Source organism: Lactuca sativa, chromosome 8, assembly GCF_002870075.4.
Source record: "Lactuca sativa cultivar Salinas chromosome 8, Lsat_Salinas_v11, whole genome shotgun sequence".
Lineage (NCBI taxonomy): Eukaryota > Viridiplantae > Streptophyta > Magnoliopsida > Asterales > Asteraceae > Lactuca > Lactuca sativa.
Window position 1 is genome coordinate 17,293,368 of NC_056630.2, and position 20,392 is coordinate 17,313,759.

At 31.8% G+C, this 20,392-nt stretch overlaps 1 protein-coding gene across 1 annotated transcript; it reads right to left on the minus strand.

Moving 5' to 3' along the window:
* Positions 1–17,968: 17,968 nt before the first annotated feature.
* Positions 17,969–19,839, minus strand: LOC111919774 (F-box/FBD/LRR-repeat protein At5g22700). Its single transcript, XM_042897493.1, is given in 6 exon segments — positions 17,969–18,003; positions 18,006–18,159; positions 18,161–18,292; positions 18,480–18,623; positions 18,706–19,596; positions 19,819–19,839. Coding segments are annotated over 6 exon segments (1,377 nt in total).
* Between the last annotated feature and the right edge of the window lie 553 nt (positions 19,840–20,392).

Below are 20,392 nucleotides of genomic sequence, written 5' to 3' on the forward strand. Positions count from 1 at the left end.
TTTGCCTTTCCCTTGGAAAGAGAAATATTTTATGGACTTCCAATGTTTCCATTTTCAATGTCCATGGAAGTCTGGGAAGTAGATCTTCCAATAAAATTTGCATTACCAGTGCGCCAAATCATTGCTGATTCAGCAGCAATTAGCAAATAGGTAAGATCAAAAAGGGTCATGTCGTGGTCTGTCATATAGTAGTCTCTAACAAATTTACTATATGACTCGGGAAGTGACTGAAGAACCAAGTCAATAGCCAACTTCCTCGACACAACAACTCCTAACATTCCCGGCCTGTCAATGTGTGACTTCATCTCCAAGACATGTGCACACACAGACCTTCCATCTTGGTGTCTGCTAGCCAACAGTGCTTGAGTGACCTTGAACTTTTCAATTCTTTGAACTTGTGGGTTAGGGAGAATAATTGGAGGAGTTGGAGTAAATGAAGGATGATATTGTTGAATATCGTCTTCGTGTGGAGAGCTTTTTCTAACAAATTCGGGAAGACCATAGTTGTCCGAACTAGACATCTATAAAGGGATAAATTCAAGTTAGTTGATTTAAGTCCTTAATATAACACCCAAAACGAAATATTATGCTAGGGCCCAACACAATATTTTACAATTGCAAAAAGAGATGCCATAATCCAATTGTATAATATTTGAAGGTAGGTAAATGACGATTTACCAATTTCCACCAAGAAAAACGAAATAAATTATTAAGTTTTAATTGGTTTGAAATTTCTAAATCTTTGAGATTCATTGAACTTTTCAATGGCGTGTTTAAATCTTGGTGTGCCCTTTAAGTTTGTGACTGGGATGCCGAGGATCACAAATAAGGTGTGAATAACCATGCAAATTAACTTGGTACACCCAATGTTACAGATCACCTAATCAATGTGCCGGTTAACCACACATGCTCCATTGATCTATGATTAAGACCAAGTTACCCTTTGCTACACATTGTCAGTCCTAGATTAGTGTGCCGGTTAACCACACACGCTCCACCAACGACTTAACAAGGTGCAAAGTGTAATTTCATGGATTAGCACAATTTCACATTTTTCCTAAAGTAACTAAGATTGAGAATTTAATAAAAGTTTAGTTACTTTATATTTTTAATCATTATACTTTTAATGAGGGAGAATTAATGTCCTATCCTACCCGTTCGGCTAACGACCCTCCACTAGTCAAGGAAGCGGTGGGTGAGAGTGGACACCCATTAAACTACCATTTTATAGGCAGTAACCTTATACCCCCCTTATAGACCAACCTCATGAATGAGGCCTACTAACGGTAAGATTGACTTGTCTTTTATATATATATATATATATATATATATATATATATATATATATATATATATATATATATATATATACAAGTATTAACTTTTAATATTATAAAGTATAAGGGTTGAATTTTAACTTTTAAAACTCTAGGGTTTGGAATTAAAGTTTCATTGATGAGACTCTACAAATTCCAAAACTTGAGGGCAAGTTTTGAAACTTGTCAAAACTCTTCACATTCATAACCTATGAGTTTAATGTGTGTTTTAGGAAAAGACTCTTGATAATCCATAACTTGAGGACAAGTTATTGAGTTCATTAAAACGTTTAAAAAAAGACTTTTCATGTTCCATAACTTGAGGACAAGTTATGGAACTCATTAAAGAATATTTAGTTCAATTCTAACAAGGAAAATTGTCATATAATATTCTATTGATCTAATCTAACTCATGTAGCAAGGCAATTCATATCAAATAATACAAATAATTAACCTATTATCTTAATATTTGACAATTGTCCTTTCACTTTCATAACATATGAGTTTAATGCCATTTTAATGTATGAGACCTTTCATTTTCCATAACTTGAGGACAAGTTATGGAGGTCATTAAAATTCATTTAGATCATTTTTCTAACAACTAAAATTATCACATAATTCATGAGCTAACTAAACTAATAATCAAGACAATTCTAAATCAACAATTTTAAAAGCAACTTTGATTATCATATAAAACAACAATTATTTTAAAAACTTTGACAATTATCTTGTGGTTGGATGAGTACAAGCAGTACCATATCATAAAAAACATTTCCAATGATCCAAAACAGTTTGCGGTAGTGTTCATAATCCAAACCAGACCAAGAAACTCGAAATTCTGCACACAGGGCCACCAACTCGTCAAGTACATGAACTGGACTCGCTGAGTTGGGCTGTTTCTGAGTGGACTCGGCGAGTCCATCAGTCAGATGCAAAAAATTCGACTTTTTCAGCTTTGAAAAACTAGTAAGCATCAAATATAATAGAAAACAATCCTAGGCTCTGATACCACTTTTGAGTTTTGAGCACTACAACACTCCTATGGTGCACATGCAACCCTAAATGATTTGGATCTATGTTTTCTCTATTATACATGCATATTTTCACTTTTTTCCAAAGCATTGTCCTAACTAGCATACAAATTGCTAATTGAATAAAACATCTAGTTAGATGGCATACCTTTTGAAGGACTTGTAGTTCTTGACCCTTGAAAGCTTGAGCACCTCAAGTGTGATGCCTCTAATGGTTCGCAGACACCAATATACAAGAGGACGATTAAGTGAATAATCTATTTATCTCAAAAAGAAGAGGCAACCGATTTTGGTCTATGGAGGGTTCTATTTATAGTGTTGGACATGCTAGGGTTACACTTGGTAAACCCTAATAACCCATGACTTTCCACATTCTAATGCTCCATGGGTTTAACCTCCATGGACTATCCATTGATTAGTTTAGCCCACAATCATGGATCATTAGCCCACACTACAAGAATGATTGGTTTACATAATCGATCCCCATATATTTAATTAAAGTCTTTTGATCACAAAATTAATAAATTAATTCTTGATCGATACTAATTAAATAATTCCATATTAATATATTATACTTGTAATATATTAATAAAGCATAAATAACCTTATTCTCAAAATTTATCCTAATAAACACTGGTGAAGGCAACCCAAAAGGACCATGCTACAATCGGGTCAAGTATATACCAGTTATAGTTATGGTCTTAGACACCAAATCCAACATATATAGAATCTTCATTATGTACAACTATGATGCATACACTAAGAAACTACAGTAATGATGTCAATTTCATATAAGGAAAAACCCTAGGCTATTAGGCATCATATAGTCAGTAAATTCTATCATGCAATTCCTGAAGACCCCTAGCCTATCACTAGCATGTTGTTCTAACATATTACGAGATCAAATAACAATGTTGTAATTTGGGGTCTACTTACTGGCTCCGGATGATCGTACACATCGCATCCTCTTTAATTATTTTGATAACAATTTGAAAATTATCTAAAAAAAATTTGTTTCCTTAGTTTGAGACTGGATTCACACGAGTGTTCCTATAATTCACTCAAACCAAGACCACGATACCAACTTGTAACACCCAATAAAATCACAAGAAATTTGAACTTTTTAAATACAACCCAAATCCATAAAGTGTTTACAAAATAGTTTTCAAAACATTTTCAACATTAGAGTCTCCCAAAATCATAAGTTATAAACATAAGGATGTGTACGGTCTCTCCTTTTCTTTCCCGTGGTCATCTGATGTACCTAAAACATAACCCAAAACTATAATCCAACGCTTAGTGAGATCCCCCAAAGTACAAACACATAAACAGATAATATATACAATAACAACATGAAATGTGTCCACAGCTAAAAGACTTGACTACTCCTAAGCCCACAATATAAGTATGGCTTGCCCTTGGGGCCCACATCTTATGTCTGGCTTGCTTCCTGACCAGATAAATCATCTGACTGAGTTACCATCAAGCCCTCGATATGAGTCTGGCATATCGCCTGGTCCTCAGCTCGTATCTGGAATGCTCATGAGCCCTCAACATAAGTCTGGCATGCCATACTCGGTCCTCAGCTCATATCTAGAATACTCCATGGTTTGTTGGCTATAGTACAAAGTAGTACAACCTCAACCCAACACAATATGTCGACATATAACAGATAACAAACATATACAGATAATCATGCAGGCAGAATCACAGGTAGCCGTACAGATCTACCAGACTAGCATATAGGTAACTAGCATAAACATGCATATCTATTCCATACTCAGCATATCAGATATCAACCAATGGATCGGCCTTGGTGCCTTCGACCAGCATGTACAGTGAGGATAACTCACCTCGCAAACTGGACAAAAGCTGATGAGGTCCTGACTCCGAATCTCAGCTCCAGCCACCTCATATTCCAACTGAATGACGAATCTCAATCAAAATCCCTAAATACCCAAAATACCCTTAAGGTAAAATTTAGTAAATGTCAAATTGGTCAAAACAACTAAGTTAACTGATTCAATCCAGCCAAGTCAACCCAACCAAGTCAACTCAGCCAAATCGACTCAGAGTGAGTATGTGGGGCTGACACCGAAGGTACACTGGGCGTATTCGCATCCTCACATGTTGACCACCATCGGGGTGTACTCCCAGAAGCCCAAAACATCCATTAAGAGCTTAATGGATAAAGGTTTTACGTCCATAATGTAGATCCATGACTAAAATACTCTTGTGAGTCATAAAGTCTCTGACTTTATGAATTAACATGTCAAATAAGAGCTTAACTCAAGGTCTTAATGGATTAAGACCTTATAAATGATGCATGGAGCAAAAATAACCATTTAGAATCCATTTTTATGACTTAAGACCCTCCCAAAGGTCTGAAAGGACGACTTAATGGGTCAAGAACATGCTTTGTTCAAGAATCATCATTTTAGGATCAAAAAGCAACTTTAAAGAGCAAAAGCCTAGATCTACAAGATGGAGTTGAAAAGATGCAAACTTTATAACTTTTTGAGTTTGCAAACAAGCTAGAAATCCTAGATCTACAAAGCACTCCACTCCAAGATCTTCACACCACCTTCTTCTTTCTTCAAAACCACTCCAAACTTTCTTAAAGGCTTACAAAATGGCTTCCTTTTGCTACAAGGTTGCTTGAGGGTCAAAATCTCTGAAAGAGATTGGATAAGAATAGGATTTGAGTCTATAATGTTTCTTAAATATGAACCAAGGCCCTAAAATTAGGGTTTGCATGCCACCCTTGTGCGCCTAGCGTACTAAGGCGCGCCTTAGTACGCTTTGTGTACACACATGTATGCATGACATACTCATCCGACCCAATTTCCACCAAAAACCACTTTGGGTCCCTTTTACCATTTCTCAACTTGTGGGCCAAAATAAAACATACTAAAATCATAAATTTCAAGAGTAGAAGTACCTTAACATCAGGATGTTACATATGGGATATCTCCATGGTCTTTCCCTGCAATGTTATGGGCTACCTTCATGGCCTTACAAGAAATTGTCATGGGCTACCCTATGGTCTTTCTCTACAATGTTATGGGTTACCCATATGATCTTATAAGTAAGTGTCATGGGCTACCCCATGGTCTTTCCCTGCAATGCCATGGGCTACCCCCACAGTCTTACAAGTAAGTATCATGGGCTACCTCCATCGTATTTCCCTACAATATATATAAAGTCATATGTAGTCTGTGATTAGATAGACAATCGAATAGATGATCCACCCAAGAGCGAACAATTAGACAAGAACATTCAATCATGCATTAGACCAAGATTTCTCAGTCTATCCAACTTAGACTACATAGAACCCAAGATATTAATACCACATAACCATATAGTATAAACTTATAACATAAACTACATAATACATTCCCTTGGCAACCAGCCTTCCATAGTTACCCTACCCTTGACCACTTCTCCATGGAGTCCTTCGCTAGTAAAACATAATCCTAATAATTGGCCTTCCCTAATTACTCTATCCAAACATAACTCCTAACAGTACCATACGATCGACAGAAAAGACCATAACAATCTTTTATACCATGACACCAAGTGTCCTAAACTGCACATACATAACAAATGAGTTATCCTGGACACTAGCATGCTTGTACTATTACAGTACCTCTATCCTACCATGTGACATCCCCATTTTTACGACCCGAAAAGAACTTTTCTTTATGCTTATTTTAAACGAGAGTATTCTTTATATTGCAGAATTTGTCCCATAAAAGTATTTCTGAAGAAATGTTTTTCACTGGTTATTAAGAACTTTGGATGTCATAAATAATATAAGAAACATAAGCATAAACATTCATTCTTGGCCTTACAATATCTTATTATAATAATTACTTGCATCTCCTCGAATCTCTCATTAGATCCAAATATCCTTATCCACGTACCTGTGATACAAAGAAACCGAGTGAGTAAGGCTGGGAGGCCTGGTGAGTACCCCACAATAATATAATTAATTTGTTTAATGATCTATTTCTCATCAAACAATTAATCCGATTACCCATCCTCATTTTCCTCTATATTCATTTATAAGGATTTATCCTAAGAATCATGTCACAACATCGAGTAGATAGTAATGCTTCGGGGATTCCTCCACAATACATGTCAGTAAGAAATAGATTACATCATATAAACATGTAGTTCATTACATACATGTTGTGAACATGCCTATCTTCCACCGGACTGCCTAGAATAATCTGTGATCGTAATTTATACTCTGCTAAATGACTGAATCGTTAGTACAATAGTACTATTAAAGTCGTGGCCTATTATAATCATTTCATCTTTCATCTCTCATCAACCATCACCCTCTTCGTCTGTCATCTCTCATCACCCATCACCACCTAATATATTATAAGTATAAAAATACATATACGGTAAAAAAAATCATATGAAGATCATCTTATATTTTTTCATCTAACACATAACATCTTAAACTCAGATAATAAGCATGTATAACATTTAATTATCTAGATACTTCATATCTATGTGTAAGATGAAGGTAACCTTGCACTCACTTGTTAAAGTGGACGACTCAAAATTTAGGCAGCGCTTCACCTAACACTTTAGCTTTTCCTTTGATATGACCTAGGTATGATTATCATTAAGTCTTAGTCTTATATTCTTATGACTAATGCTATTCCAGATTCCTCAATAATACAAATGTCTACTGATCTATAGTTGATAAGGAGCAACCAGGTAAGATCATATACGAGGTAGGGTGCGTTTGGTATACAGAGTATATTGTTTCGAAATCTCACTTTAAACACCTCACTAAATCTAGCCTAGTGTGGTGCAATTTATATACTACTAATTTCAAATTTATAAACCTAACCTACTTAACTAACCAATCGCACTTAGGCAGTGTACCTAGTCGAATTATATGATAGTTTAGGTAAGTCAGGTGTCGATCACAGGGAATAAAAATTTAATTAAAAAATAGCTAATAATAATTAAACTAAGAAAGAACTTTAAATTGGGGGGGGGGGGGGGGTGTTACTGATTTTGCAAGTTCAACAACTTAATTCAAACAACTTTCAATTAAGCAACTATTAACACTAAGCAAGCAAAGAAAACAATTTTTAATTCAAATTTAAAGAGTACTTCCATTAGTTATGAATTCCTTCTCTCCTATGGTTTATTTCTAGTGGATAGATTGTATTTATTACCAATTCTTTAGATTACTAGTTATCAGGTTCCGATTCCTAGTTTTGCTAAATTATGAATTACCATGCAATCATCAAGCACAAGTTAGAAACAAATTGATATAAGAATGAATTGGACTATGAATGATAAAACTATGAATTACTTATCCTACATCAAGACAAGCAAATCAAGCACAAACTATGGGTTTATTATGCTCTGTAACACAATCAAAGTTACTAACTTATATCACCTAACTCTAGGATTTAATCAATCTCTATATCTAATTATTTAATGGTCATAAACAACTAGATAAAGAATTTATGCATGCAATTAGAGTGGTCATCTACTACACAAAACTCTTATAATAAGTATATAAGCTATAACTTCAACATACAAGGATTATGATTTATTAAACACTAGTAAAATCAACACAAAAGATCCATGAATTCGAAATCAACACATAGGATACGGGTTCATCTTCACCAAACATAAGTATAGGGTGATTAGCCCATAATTAAAACATAAACAAGCATAAAATAAAAGCTAATTAGACTACACATGGTAAAAGCTAGCAAACCGAATGATTAAATGTTGCTCTCCTTCTAAATCTCTTCAATGCATGAACTTCAACGAATTATGAACTTCCTAGGGTTCTCCATAGGTTTTTGGTCATAACCCTTAGCTTAATCCTCAAGCTAACTCTCGAAATTCTACCTAAAGTTTGACTTATATAGTTGCCAAAAATTGGTCACCACGTCGTGGGGGGTCTAATCCCCATGATGTGGCCCTCACTTAAAACATGTATACACCAAGTTTTTGGAAGCTTTTGTGTTAGGAAAGGTGGCCACATCGTGGCCTTGAGATTGCCACATCATGGCATGAATTTTGCATGACTTCTTCTTTTTTCTTCTCTATTTTCAGCTTCAATCCTCCAAGTATTCCACTTTCTTCAATTTCAGCTCCTTATCCTCGAGAATGACTTTTTTTACTGCAAAATACAATTTTATCATTGTAAGTACCAAATATCACTGCAGTCTACCAAAACATAGCTTAAATGTATTAAAATAATGCTTAAATATATGTATAAATATGACAATATCACCTAGACATCACCCCTGTAAGTAGATCAATCAATATAACAACATGGAATCACTGATAAATCTTATTTATAGGTTCATAATAACGATTATGAATATAAATACAAGTTACACTTGAAATACAATAAGTGCAACTTAACTTACAAAGATTTGCTAGCGAAAAGTCGGAAACTAAACTGGTAGAACTCCGACCCGAGAACTTCAATTGTCGGGCTCTCTGATACCCCATGTCTTTACTAAAAACTTAAAATATAAAGATTTGCTAGCGAAAAGTCGTAAACTAAACTGGTACAACTCCGACCCGAGAACTTCAATTGTCGGGCTCTCTGATACCCCATGTCTTTACTAAAAACTTAAAATATAAAGAAAATTTTGGGCCAAAGTGGAGAGAATTTTGAGAGAAGGATTGGAAAAGGTGTGATGATGAATGAGGTTTGACAAAGCTATTTACAGGGGATTTTTAGGCTAGGCATGTCGTACCCTTTGGTAGGTGGATTGGGCGGTGTTGGCCAGTGCCACGTGTCATCATGTGGTTCGTCCGCGTTGCCCTATAGCAGGTAAAATCACATATCTTATAAAAACAATATCTCTCTCATACGAGCTCCATTTTTACGTTATTTATATCTACATGTAGCTGTCGATGAGTACTACAACTTTCATTTAGACTCCGTCGGCTAATTCTTGTTCCATCTTTAATTTAACAGTCTATGAAGATTACACTGCTAATTCACAACTTCTTCATACGATCTCCGTTCTCGACTGTCTTTATATTGATAGACTCCTATTCATGAGATATTCAACTCTCATTTAGATTGTTTTGCCTAATAATGAAGATTTTAATTTCGATTTCTGTGTTAACACAGTTACGTTGAAACTTCGAAAAATCATAACTTCCTAATATGAAGCCAAATTTTGATGTTCTCTATATGCACGGTCTCGCTTTTATGATTACTACGACTTTCATTTAGATTACTTAGGCTAATAAGCAACCTATCTCTGATTCACTTTTTATAACACACATAGCCTTGTTGGTTAATCGTGAAACTTCGAAGAAGCATAACTTCTTCATACGAAGTCGAATTTCAGAGTTATTTATATGTATGGGATCCTCGTTACGCCTACTACAACTTTGGATAAGATTATTTATCATAAATAACTTTCTATTGAAATGTCTTTTACCTCTTATCTATAATTCCCTAAAAGACTTATAATATGTAGCCTGCGACTCACAAGACTAGCGATCTCCATGTTCGAGGGTACAAATTATAATAATTATCACTTACTATATCTTAATTGTCTGGCCCGAATTTGTAGGCGTTACAATTATATCCCCCTTAGGATGATTACGTCCCATAATAATTAACAAAAAAGGGTGGCCGTGTTGATGCTGGTGGTGGTAGGGTAAGGATATGTTCCATTTTTCACTCATCTTCTTTGTTGATTTCAGATAAGTTATCATCTTTTAGGTAGTGTCTGGTATATGAGAACAGATGGGACAAAACAAAACAAAACGATTGAAGGTAGTGTTTAGCATAGATAGGAAAGGACTAGATGGAAAAAAGACTTGGTCAAATGGTAGTAAAATTCAAAATATTAGTCCCACCCAAAATGGTGGAACAAGGTTGGACAACTAAAACAAAAACTAAAATGCCCTTAAAATCTATCTCTTTCGATCATCCTCTCCTAGTCACCTTCACTGTCACACTCATTTCTATGTATTTCTTTCTACTCTTTGAATTAGTTAACCCTTTTTTTAATGTATTTTTTAAGAGAAATTAAATATCCTCTTACTTTTTGTTCCTAAAAATCTTACTACCCAATTAAATGATGACATATATCACATTTAATGTTTATTTAATGATATTTAAGTATACTAAAATGACACATGTCATCATTTAATTGAGTAGGAAGATTTGTAGGAATAAAAATAGAAGGATATTTAATTTCTCATTTTTAATTAATTGTCTTATCGTTAAAATCAAAACAACAATGCGATAGATGTAGATTATGCCTTATGGAAATAGGTAGTTTAGTGCCTCACATGGAAAAAAGTATTTGATTTATTGCCTTGCGTCCTCTTTTGTGGAGTATATAAATGTTTTTTAAATCTTTTTATTGATTAGTTTTAAGTGTTACAATGATATTTCATTTTTTGAATATGCTACGAGTATTGTTTCTAATTGGAACTTTGACGATGAAATCAATTTGCTTATATACATACATAATTTGTTGGTAATGGAAGTTCTAGTACGCTGACATAAAGGACAAGCTGGTAATTTTAAACGTTCATTTTTTGTTCTGTCCTAGTCTTACCAAACGCCACACAAATATTTTGTCCAGTTCTATTCCATCTGGGCCAGTCCAATTCTATCTTGTACTAGTACAAAACGCTACCTTATGATTCATGTATATGTTTTTTCTTTTGATGTTTGCTTCTGAAATATGAGATAATTTAAGTATATATTAAACTATGAATAAGTTGTTTAATACACTGAAATATGAGATTATACTTGTAAATGAGTTGTGATTTTATTGTATAAAACTATGAATTTTTTGTATTAAGCTGTGAATTTTATTCACGGCTTACTATATTAAATTTACAATTTAATAGATAGAAATGCCTCCATATATTAACATATAAATGTAAGTTTTAATTTGAAATTTTGGTCGTGAATATATAATTTTTTTGTATTAAACTACGAATTTATTGTATTATGTTGTGAATTTTGTGTAATAAATTGTGAATTAATCGTATTAAGAGTTTTAAGTTGATAACATGGTTGTGAATTTATACTTTTTGTCTATTAAACTATGAAGTTTATGTATTAAAATGTAATTTTTGTGTCTTCAACTGTGAATTAACTACATTAAGTTGTGGATTTTCTATTTAAACCGTGAATTAACTATATCAAATTATGAATTTTGTGTATTAAACTGTGAATTGATTGTATTAAGCTATAAATTTTAATGAATTTTGTGTTAAAATATGAATGATTTATGTGTGAATGTTTGTATTAATTTTCTTGTGAATATATTTTGTAACATCCCAATGTTGAGATAATTTCGATTTTAACCGTATGTATGAAGAAATATTCTATTTTGACCCTTGGGCTTGATAAAGTTTGCAAGAATGGCCCATATTGACATTTTTGTGATTTTGGCCAAAGGCCTAGTACGTTGGGCGTACTAGGGTGGACCTTAGTACGCTAAGCGTACACCACGTACGCAGGGCGTACGTGAAGAAACCTCAAACCCTAATTTTTAGGGTACGGTCCATATATAAGCATCATCATCACCTCATTTTTCATTCCCTCATCAGCCTCTATCTGAGAAAACGTCCCTCTAGCTAACCCTAAGTGAGAAGAGTGCATCTTGAGCTTATCTTTGTGTTTTATGGTATTCTTGAAGAAAAAGAAGGTGGTGAGAAGATCTTAGATCTTGTAAGCAACTTAGATATGGAGTTCTCTCCTTGCTAGTAATATCCAGAAGGTAAAAAGCTCCTTGCTTGATCATCTTATCATGTAGATCTAGCCATTTCTTCATTTAGGGTATTTTTGGTCCCAAATATGGTGATTCTTGAGCATGGCATGCTCTTAACGAAATAAGTTGTCCTCCCAGACTTAATGAGGGATCTTGAGTCATAAAAATGTGGTCTTGATGCTTAGTTTTCCCATGCATGCTCTAGAAGGTCTTAAGGTGTTAAGAAGTTGGGATTCTGTGTATTAAGCACTTAATGTGCATGCAAAGTCATAAAGTTGGAAACTTTATGACTCTTAGTGGTATTTTGGCTTTGGATCTGAAATTTGGACGTGATAGCTTAATGCATTAAGCTCTTATTGAGGAAACAAGACTCTAAGCATATGTCATGCGTACCCCAGCGTACGTCGTGCGTACGTGGTGAACCTCCCGACTCCGGTCAAGGAACCGAGTATGCCCAACATAGGTGCTGAGTACGCCCCATGTACTCGACTGAGTGAACCAAGTTGACTCCTTGACCCATTGACTTTAACTTTGACTTTGACCGGGGTTGACCAAGTTTGACTTAAGGGTATTTTGGGTATTTTGAGCTATATTTAAGACTTGGTGTCTATCTGTTGAATAGGTGACCTGTAGAGATTGTTCAGCTATTCGTGAGACTGTGAGGTGAGTTTTCCTCAATGTGCCTGTAGGTCGAAGGCACCAATAATCGCCCCTTTAGTTATGTATCCTGGTATATAGGATGTTGCTATATGGTAGTGATTTATTGATCTATCTGTTAGTCTGTTAACTGGTTATATGATTATCTGTTGCTGGAGATATGTTATTTGTTATGTATATGTCGACATGGTATGGTGGGGTTGAGACTATACTACTTTGTGCTATCAGTCAACAAACCGTGGCATTCCAACCGAAAGGTTTTGGGCTAGGCCATTCCAACTAGAAGGTTGTGGGTTGGGGGTAATTCAACCAGGAGGTTATGAAACCGTTATGTATGGGGCAAGCCAACCGAAAGGTTGTGGGCCAACGCATTCTAACCGAAAGGTTGTGGGTCGAGGGTAATCCAACCAGGAGGTTGTGGACCCGTTATCTGTATGATTATATGTTGTGTGGTGGTACTTTGGGGGAACTCACTAAACTTTGACTTACTGTTTTTAGTTTACCGTTTCAGGTACTTCATAGGATTATGGAAAGGCGAATGTGTGATCGTTATTATCTTCAAAGAAAGAGAAAAAGAGTGGATGCTGTTTTTTTCATTGGATTACATGTGTGTATGTATGGTAAAAAAACCGCAACACTTTTTACTTTGATGGTACCATATTAACAGTGTTGTAAAAATCCCGATTAATCTCTAGGCGCCACTTGACCGATTAGAGAGCGTCTAGTGATTAATCCATGCATAGAAAAAGACTGAAATAGTAGAACCCGATGAAATTTTAACACTTTGAAGAAGTTATATCTCAAAAGAAACTATTTGAGTTATGATTAGTATTGTATTTATCATATTAACCTACTTTGTTATGATATTAGTGGTATTTATGAACTTTTATATGATATTAGTCATATTTAATTTTTAAGAATTTAACAAATTAGCAATTAATGGTCCCCGATTAATCTCCACCTAGCCGATTAATCCCTTGACCCCAGTCCACCGACTAGCGAACGTCGAACGATTTTTACAACCTTGCATATTAGAAGTTCTTTATCTCTTAACAATGTTTTTTTTCATAAGCAATTCATATTTAGATGTTTTCATTTATGAATAAATGTGTATTCAAACGTTTTCATAAGATTAGATGTATATTTCAATACTGATTGAAGTGTATTCATTGGTGATCAAATGTGTATTCAAGTGTATTCATAAATGTGTATTCAAATGTTTCATAAGATTAGATGTATATTTCATTACTGACTGAAGTTTATTCATTGGTGATTAAATATGTGTTCATAAGTGTATTCAATGTTTTCTATTCAGAAGCAATCCACATTTAGACGTGTTCATTCATTTTTGTTTTAGTCATTTATGAATATAACTTAATTCATCTATTCATTCAAGATTATTATCATATTCATATATGATTACAAACATGTTTTATTCAGGTATTATTACAAATATTATGATAAAATGATTAATTCGTCAGTATTTTTGATGTGGTTGGTAAAGATAAACTTAAAACAAAAAAAACATTTTTTTTAAATATGGTAAAAACGTTTTTAAAATCATTTTATTGATTTTGTTAATTAAAATAGATCATATAAATTCCTAATATTTGGGTAAAAAAATCTATTAATCAGATTAAATCCCATGATTTTAGGAATTAATTAATTACCCATAAATTATCCATAATTAATTATATTGTAAATTTCAATTTATGCCCTTGTATAATGGTTGGTTCACAACTGTTCTCGTATTCTCAATTTTTTTGGTGTTCTTAATTGATCATTTCCATATATATATATATATATATATATATATATATATATATATATATATATATAATGATAATAATAAAAGTTAGCTCACAAAAAAAATTGAACTATGTGCAGTTGTCCACTTTCCCCCCCCCCCCCTCTCAACACCCCAATGTTAACTTTAAATGAATTATATAAAGTTGTATTTTATTTAAATGTTGCCTTAAAATATGAATAAGTGTAAGAACGAAAATATTAGACTAAAAAAATTTGGATCTTACTTTTTTCTTACCAAAAAGACAAAAATCAAGATTTTTACAAATTTAATAATATTTACAATACATATTTACTTATGAAATAAAGTTCCTAATCTTTTGTTATTCTCATTTAAACTTCTCTCTCTTCTTTCTTTCTCTCTCTCTCTCTCTCTCTCTCTCTATATATATATATATATATATATATATATATATATATCGATGTTTATTTGAAACCATGCTAATTTTGTGAGACATGAGGATGCGATCCTAACCACTCGTCTTGGAGATCAAAAAAATAAAAAAATATTATAAATTGCAAAGAAAATGAAAAATACAAAAACTCTCTTTTTAAATATTATTAACGTTATTTAATTTATCCAAAAATAGTTAAATAAATAAAGAAAATCATTGTTTTTTTCGAAATATATGTGAAATATTATAATAGAATACTACACTGTAAATAATCAAATTGAATTTTAGAATGTTAGAATATTATAAAATTATACTAAAATTGATAGATATGTTAATATTTTAATATTCTATTTGAACTGATAGATTTGTTAGAATATTCTAATATTCTATTAGAATTTTTTGAATATTTATAATTTAATATTCGAATAGAATATTCCAATATTCTAAAATTTTGATTTAAATTATTTACTGTATAATATTCTACTAGAATATTTCACATATATTTTGAAAAAAACGGTAATTTTATTATTATTATTATTATTATTATTATTATTATTATTATTGGATAAAATAAAAGACATAAATAATATTAATTTTTTTTCCTGAAATTTTTTATTTATTTTGCGTTTTAAAAATATTATTTTTTTCATCTCCTAAATGGATGACTAGATTGCATCCCTATGTCTCATAAAATGTGATGGTCTCAAATGAAAAAAAAATATATCAATATTGGTTTCTTTTTGTAGAGAAAAAAATTATAAATTTCGGTCTACCTGGTTTGTTTATTTGTTTATAAAAAAAGTGTCATCTATAATTTATAAATTTAAATTCAAAAACCAATAAGTTATAAATTTAAATTCAAAAACCAATAAGGTGGATGAGCCGATCATTCAAAGCAATACAACTACATTATTTTTTTTCTTTCTTTTTCTCTTTAATTTCCTTTGTCTTTATTGTTGATCAAGTTGGTATTGATCACTAACGTGGACAACTTTATAACCATTAGTAGACGAATATCTGCGCGTTGCATAAAATAAAATTAAAAGTTTTGGTAATTTTATGTTATTGAAAATATTTATATCATTTATCTTAACTATAAAATAATAATTATTAATATTAGTTTATATAAAATTATAATTAATTTGAACAATAGATAAAATAACGTTTATTAAAATCATATAATTTAATGGTCTCTACTCATGTTTTACGTGTGTATAACATTAATTATATTTGTCAACTATTTTAATTTACTACTGTTATGATTTATTAATTTAAAAAAAATTGACGGTGTTTTAATTTCATCATGATACTTATTTAAATTATCAACAACTTTTGTAATCTAACATAACTTAATTTCTAAGTTTCTATTATTTTTAACTATTATTATTATTATAAATTACTTTAAAAACAATTGAATTGAAATTTAGTTATTATAAAATATAATTTTCAGACACCTTTTAGTTGATTCAATTTATCTATTTTGGTTCTTTTATATTTATTATATTTAACGTTTTCTTTTTAACTATGTTATATATATATATATATATATATATATATATATATATATATATATATATATATATATATATATATATATATATATATATATATATATATATATATCTACCCTAATAAATGAAAATAACTTTGCCACATGTCCTTCTCTCATAAAATTAGCCACATGTCATTTTGTCATAATTTGAGATATATTTATTTACCACTTGTCATTACTTTAATTTTCATTTTCAATATATCATTAATTTAGTTTTCATAAATTAAACCTACCATTAATTTTAAATTTTAAATTTTAAATTTTAAATAAATTTACAGTTTAAACCTTTATGTTTAATATTTTGTTATAATTAACCCGTTAATACACAATAAACACATAATTTTGATTTATTTATTTTTTGCATGTTTTTTTCTCATAATTTTCACTTATTTTAATTTCAAATTCAAAAAAATTTTCTATTTAATTGTTCGTACTTAACATTTTGTTTTAATCAACCCGTATAATATACGGGTCTCACAACTAGTATATATATATATATATATATATATATATATATATATATATATATATATATTGATATTCGTTTTAAGTTTATATTTATTATATTTAATGTTTTCCTTTTAACTATGTTAAAAATATATTGAATTTTTTTTAAACATTATTTGATATTTTACTTTAGGTATTAAATTTTACACTAAAATTTTAAGCTTATTTGATATATTAATGTAGGTTATTTATTTAACACTATATTGAAGTTTAACAAATTAAGTATATCATATTCATAAGTCACAAAGTCTTCCGTTTATGATAATGTTTACAACTAAAAATATATTTAAGTTAATAAATTACGTATATTATATAGAAATATGAAAAGTTTGGAGTTTCAAATAAATGTGGTGAAAAAAAATGTTTCCTTTATAATATAGTATGATATGATATGATATGATATGATGATAAGATAAGATATCATAGTGTTCTTAGGAATGTTCTAATCGTATTATCGACTCCTTATCCCAGTTGTGCGACCCATTAAGTACAGATGACGTTGTCAATAATGTTAATCCGTTATATCATATACACATGCATACTCCTAACAATCTCTCATAACTATCTCATGACTAAAGAAACAATGTGTGTCGTCTACCAATATTTGATACTCAATCCAAATGAATGTAAGTAATACATGAATACTAAAACAATTATTCGTAATTTTTTTTTATAGAAAGATAGATATTTAAGAGATTATTTGTTTGCATTGTAGGTATACCTTTAACCTTATGTCCATACTACCATAGATTGTACAATCATAACATATAACTCATCCAATAAAAGTTTGTACAATACATCAAACGTCAAGAAAGACTCACCCTTTAACAAATCTGTTTTCCTAAACACCAAAATGGTGCATGAGTTTCACGAACTCAGACAATTTCCACACGATTAAGCACTTAAATAAAAAGTAAAAACAACCCCAAAAGTTGAATCATGTTTAGAGTATTACCAATTCAACAACATGAGGTGTTATTGATTAAGCTGCTTCTTAGCACAAGATCTAGCAGATTTCTCCTTCTTAAACTGCTGATTTCCTATTGGGTTCCTTTCCAAAATCTGGTAATGAGGATCAATCATGATTTTTTGAAGTGCAATTGCATTTTCAATGAAATAAACAACAAGTTCAAGATTAAACAACAAGTTCAAGATCACTAGTACGCCCATAATACCCCATTATTTCCACCACCTCAAGCTGTTGATGTGGATGCTTATCTGCATGCCTTATTTTTCTTCTTCTTCTAGCTGGTGACATCCATATTAACTGGAAAAAATATGACATAACACATGTGCATAATATACTGTTACTTTTATTAAAATTACTATTACTATTGGTAATTTTAGGATATGTTAGGCATACCAACTGCTAATTAACATATGAAACCATTTGAAACATTAATACCACAATTTGATTAAATATAAGATATCATAAATGAGAATAGAACAAGAACCTGCATCACAAATCTCCTCAAATTCGGACATGCCTTAACCAAAGAAGTAAACTGAAGAAGACTATCATCATCCCATGCTCCAACTTTCAAAATCAATTGCTTAATTTTTGGTAGTTCAGGGAAAGAAAGAGACTTTATATTTTCCTTCAAAAAGAAGAAGAAAAAAAAAACTATATTCATCAAAATAAAAAACAAAACCACGTTCAAAATAACTTTACTAACTAACCTCTGGACTGTAAATGTCCAATGTAAGAATCTGAAGGTGAGAAATGCAACATGATATCTGCCCAAACACATTATTTTCAAATCCTGAATACCCTTCACCGATTGAAATCTCTTGAAGCATTGGAAGATTATTAAGTTTCATAGTAATCCCGGGACCTAAATAGCTGAAAGACTCGATCTTTACATTTTTAATCTCAATAGATTTAACTCCAAAACAAAAGACTATTTCCAAGTGCTTCAATACAAGATATGGTCCACTAATTTTCACATTTACCAAATCGCCAGAGCCATGAATCGATAGTTGTTGAAGACCCGAACAATTGGTTAAAATTTTCCCAAATACTTCTTCACTCACATTAACACATTTCAAGAAAAGGGATTTAAGAAACTTTAACTCTGTTTCTTTACCATAAACCAATTTCGGAACATTCAAACATTTGATGGGAAAAACATAGTTTTTAGGAGGTTGCCGAAGGGTTTCACCATTCTCTAATAAATCCAATTCTAGCTTTTGAAATCTTTTGGATATTGCAAAATCAACCCATTTATCAATGGCACCTTTGGATCTTTTATCTAAATCGAAAGAAATTCTGAAGAGATTAATGGTGGGGGCCTTGTGTTGTCGGGTTACACGGTTTACCAAATTGATGTATTTGGGTCTTTCTGTAATGAGTGATTTTGGATCCGTTGCTATTTTATCTAACTTCTCATTGGCATCAAAGTCCAAACCATCTGTTTGACACCATAAGTATCTCCATCTTGTTGACAGATTGCTAGTGCTTGTTGCTTCTTTAAGAGGCAGACTAGATAGAATAGATATAAGGATATCATCAGGCATTTGGCTGATGAAATCATTCGAATCTAAATCATGATGATGATGACGATGATCCCCCTTGAAAAACACAAGGTAAATAAGATATCTATCAGTTTAATCTGAAAACTACATGAATTGCATAACCAAACATTCAATCATCGAATCACTTGAATAATCACAGCCCTTAACAAGTAACGACCACACATAAGAAAGTAATGATTGTGACGGATAATTAGGTCAACTTATAATAATCAAGAAACAAAATCGAAACTTAGAACTAGAAATCACCGTGTTTTGTGCGACACGAGCCCTTTTCCTCATTTGGCGGATAAATTAAAAGAAAAACAGATCGATTACGATTATGAAGTAAGCATAGAGATGAATTGGATTGAGGTTTTGTACAATTGGGTGTTTAATTGTTTACTGATAGTATGAAGAAGAGTGAAGATGGTAACGTGGTCACGTAGTAAAGTCAGAACAAGCTGTTCAAAGGGGTCGACTAAAAGAAACAGAAAGATTACAACCCCAGATATCGTAAGAAGATATTCCTTTCGAAGCGGGTGATTTTATATCAGAGGTTGGATTTGATTTTTATGCAATCCTCGGAAAATCTTTGTGATGGTGTTCAACACTTCAACTGTTCATGACTTCACCTTACATAGCCTTATATTTTGTCATTGGGCCTATTAATCATTTAATTGCAAGTTGCAACGATCTATCTTTAAAAAGTAAAAAAAAATAAAGCAACCACCATTAAAAGGCAAATTTTTTTGTCCATCAACATGAAATTCTATTTGTAGATCATGTTAGGGGTGTTTGGAAAAACTCCAACCTGATTATTGATTCACCGCCAAAAAAGAAAAAAAAATAGACA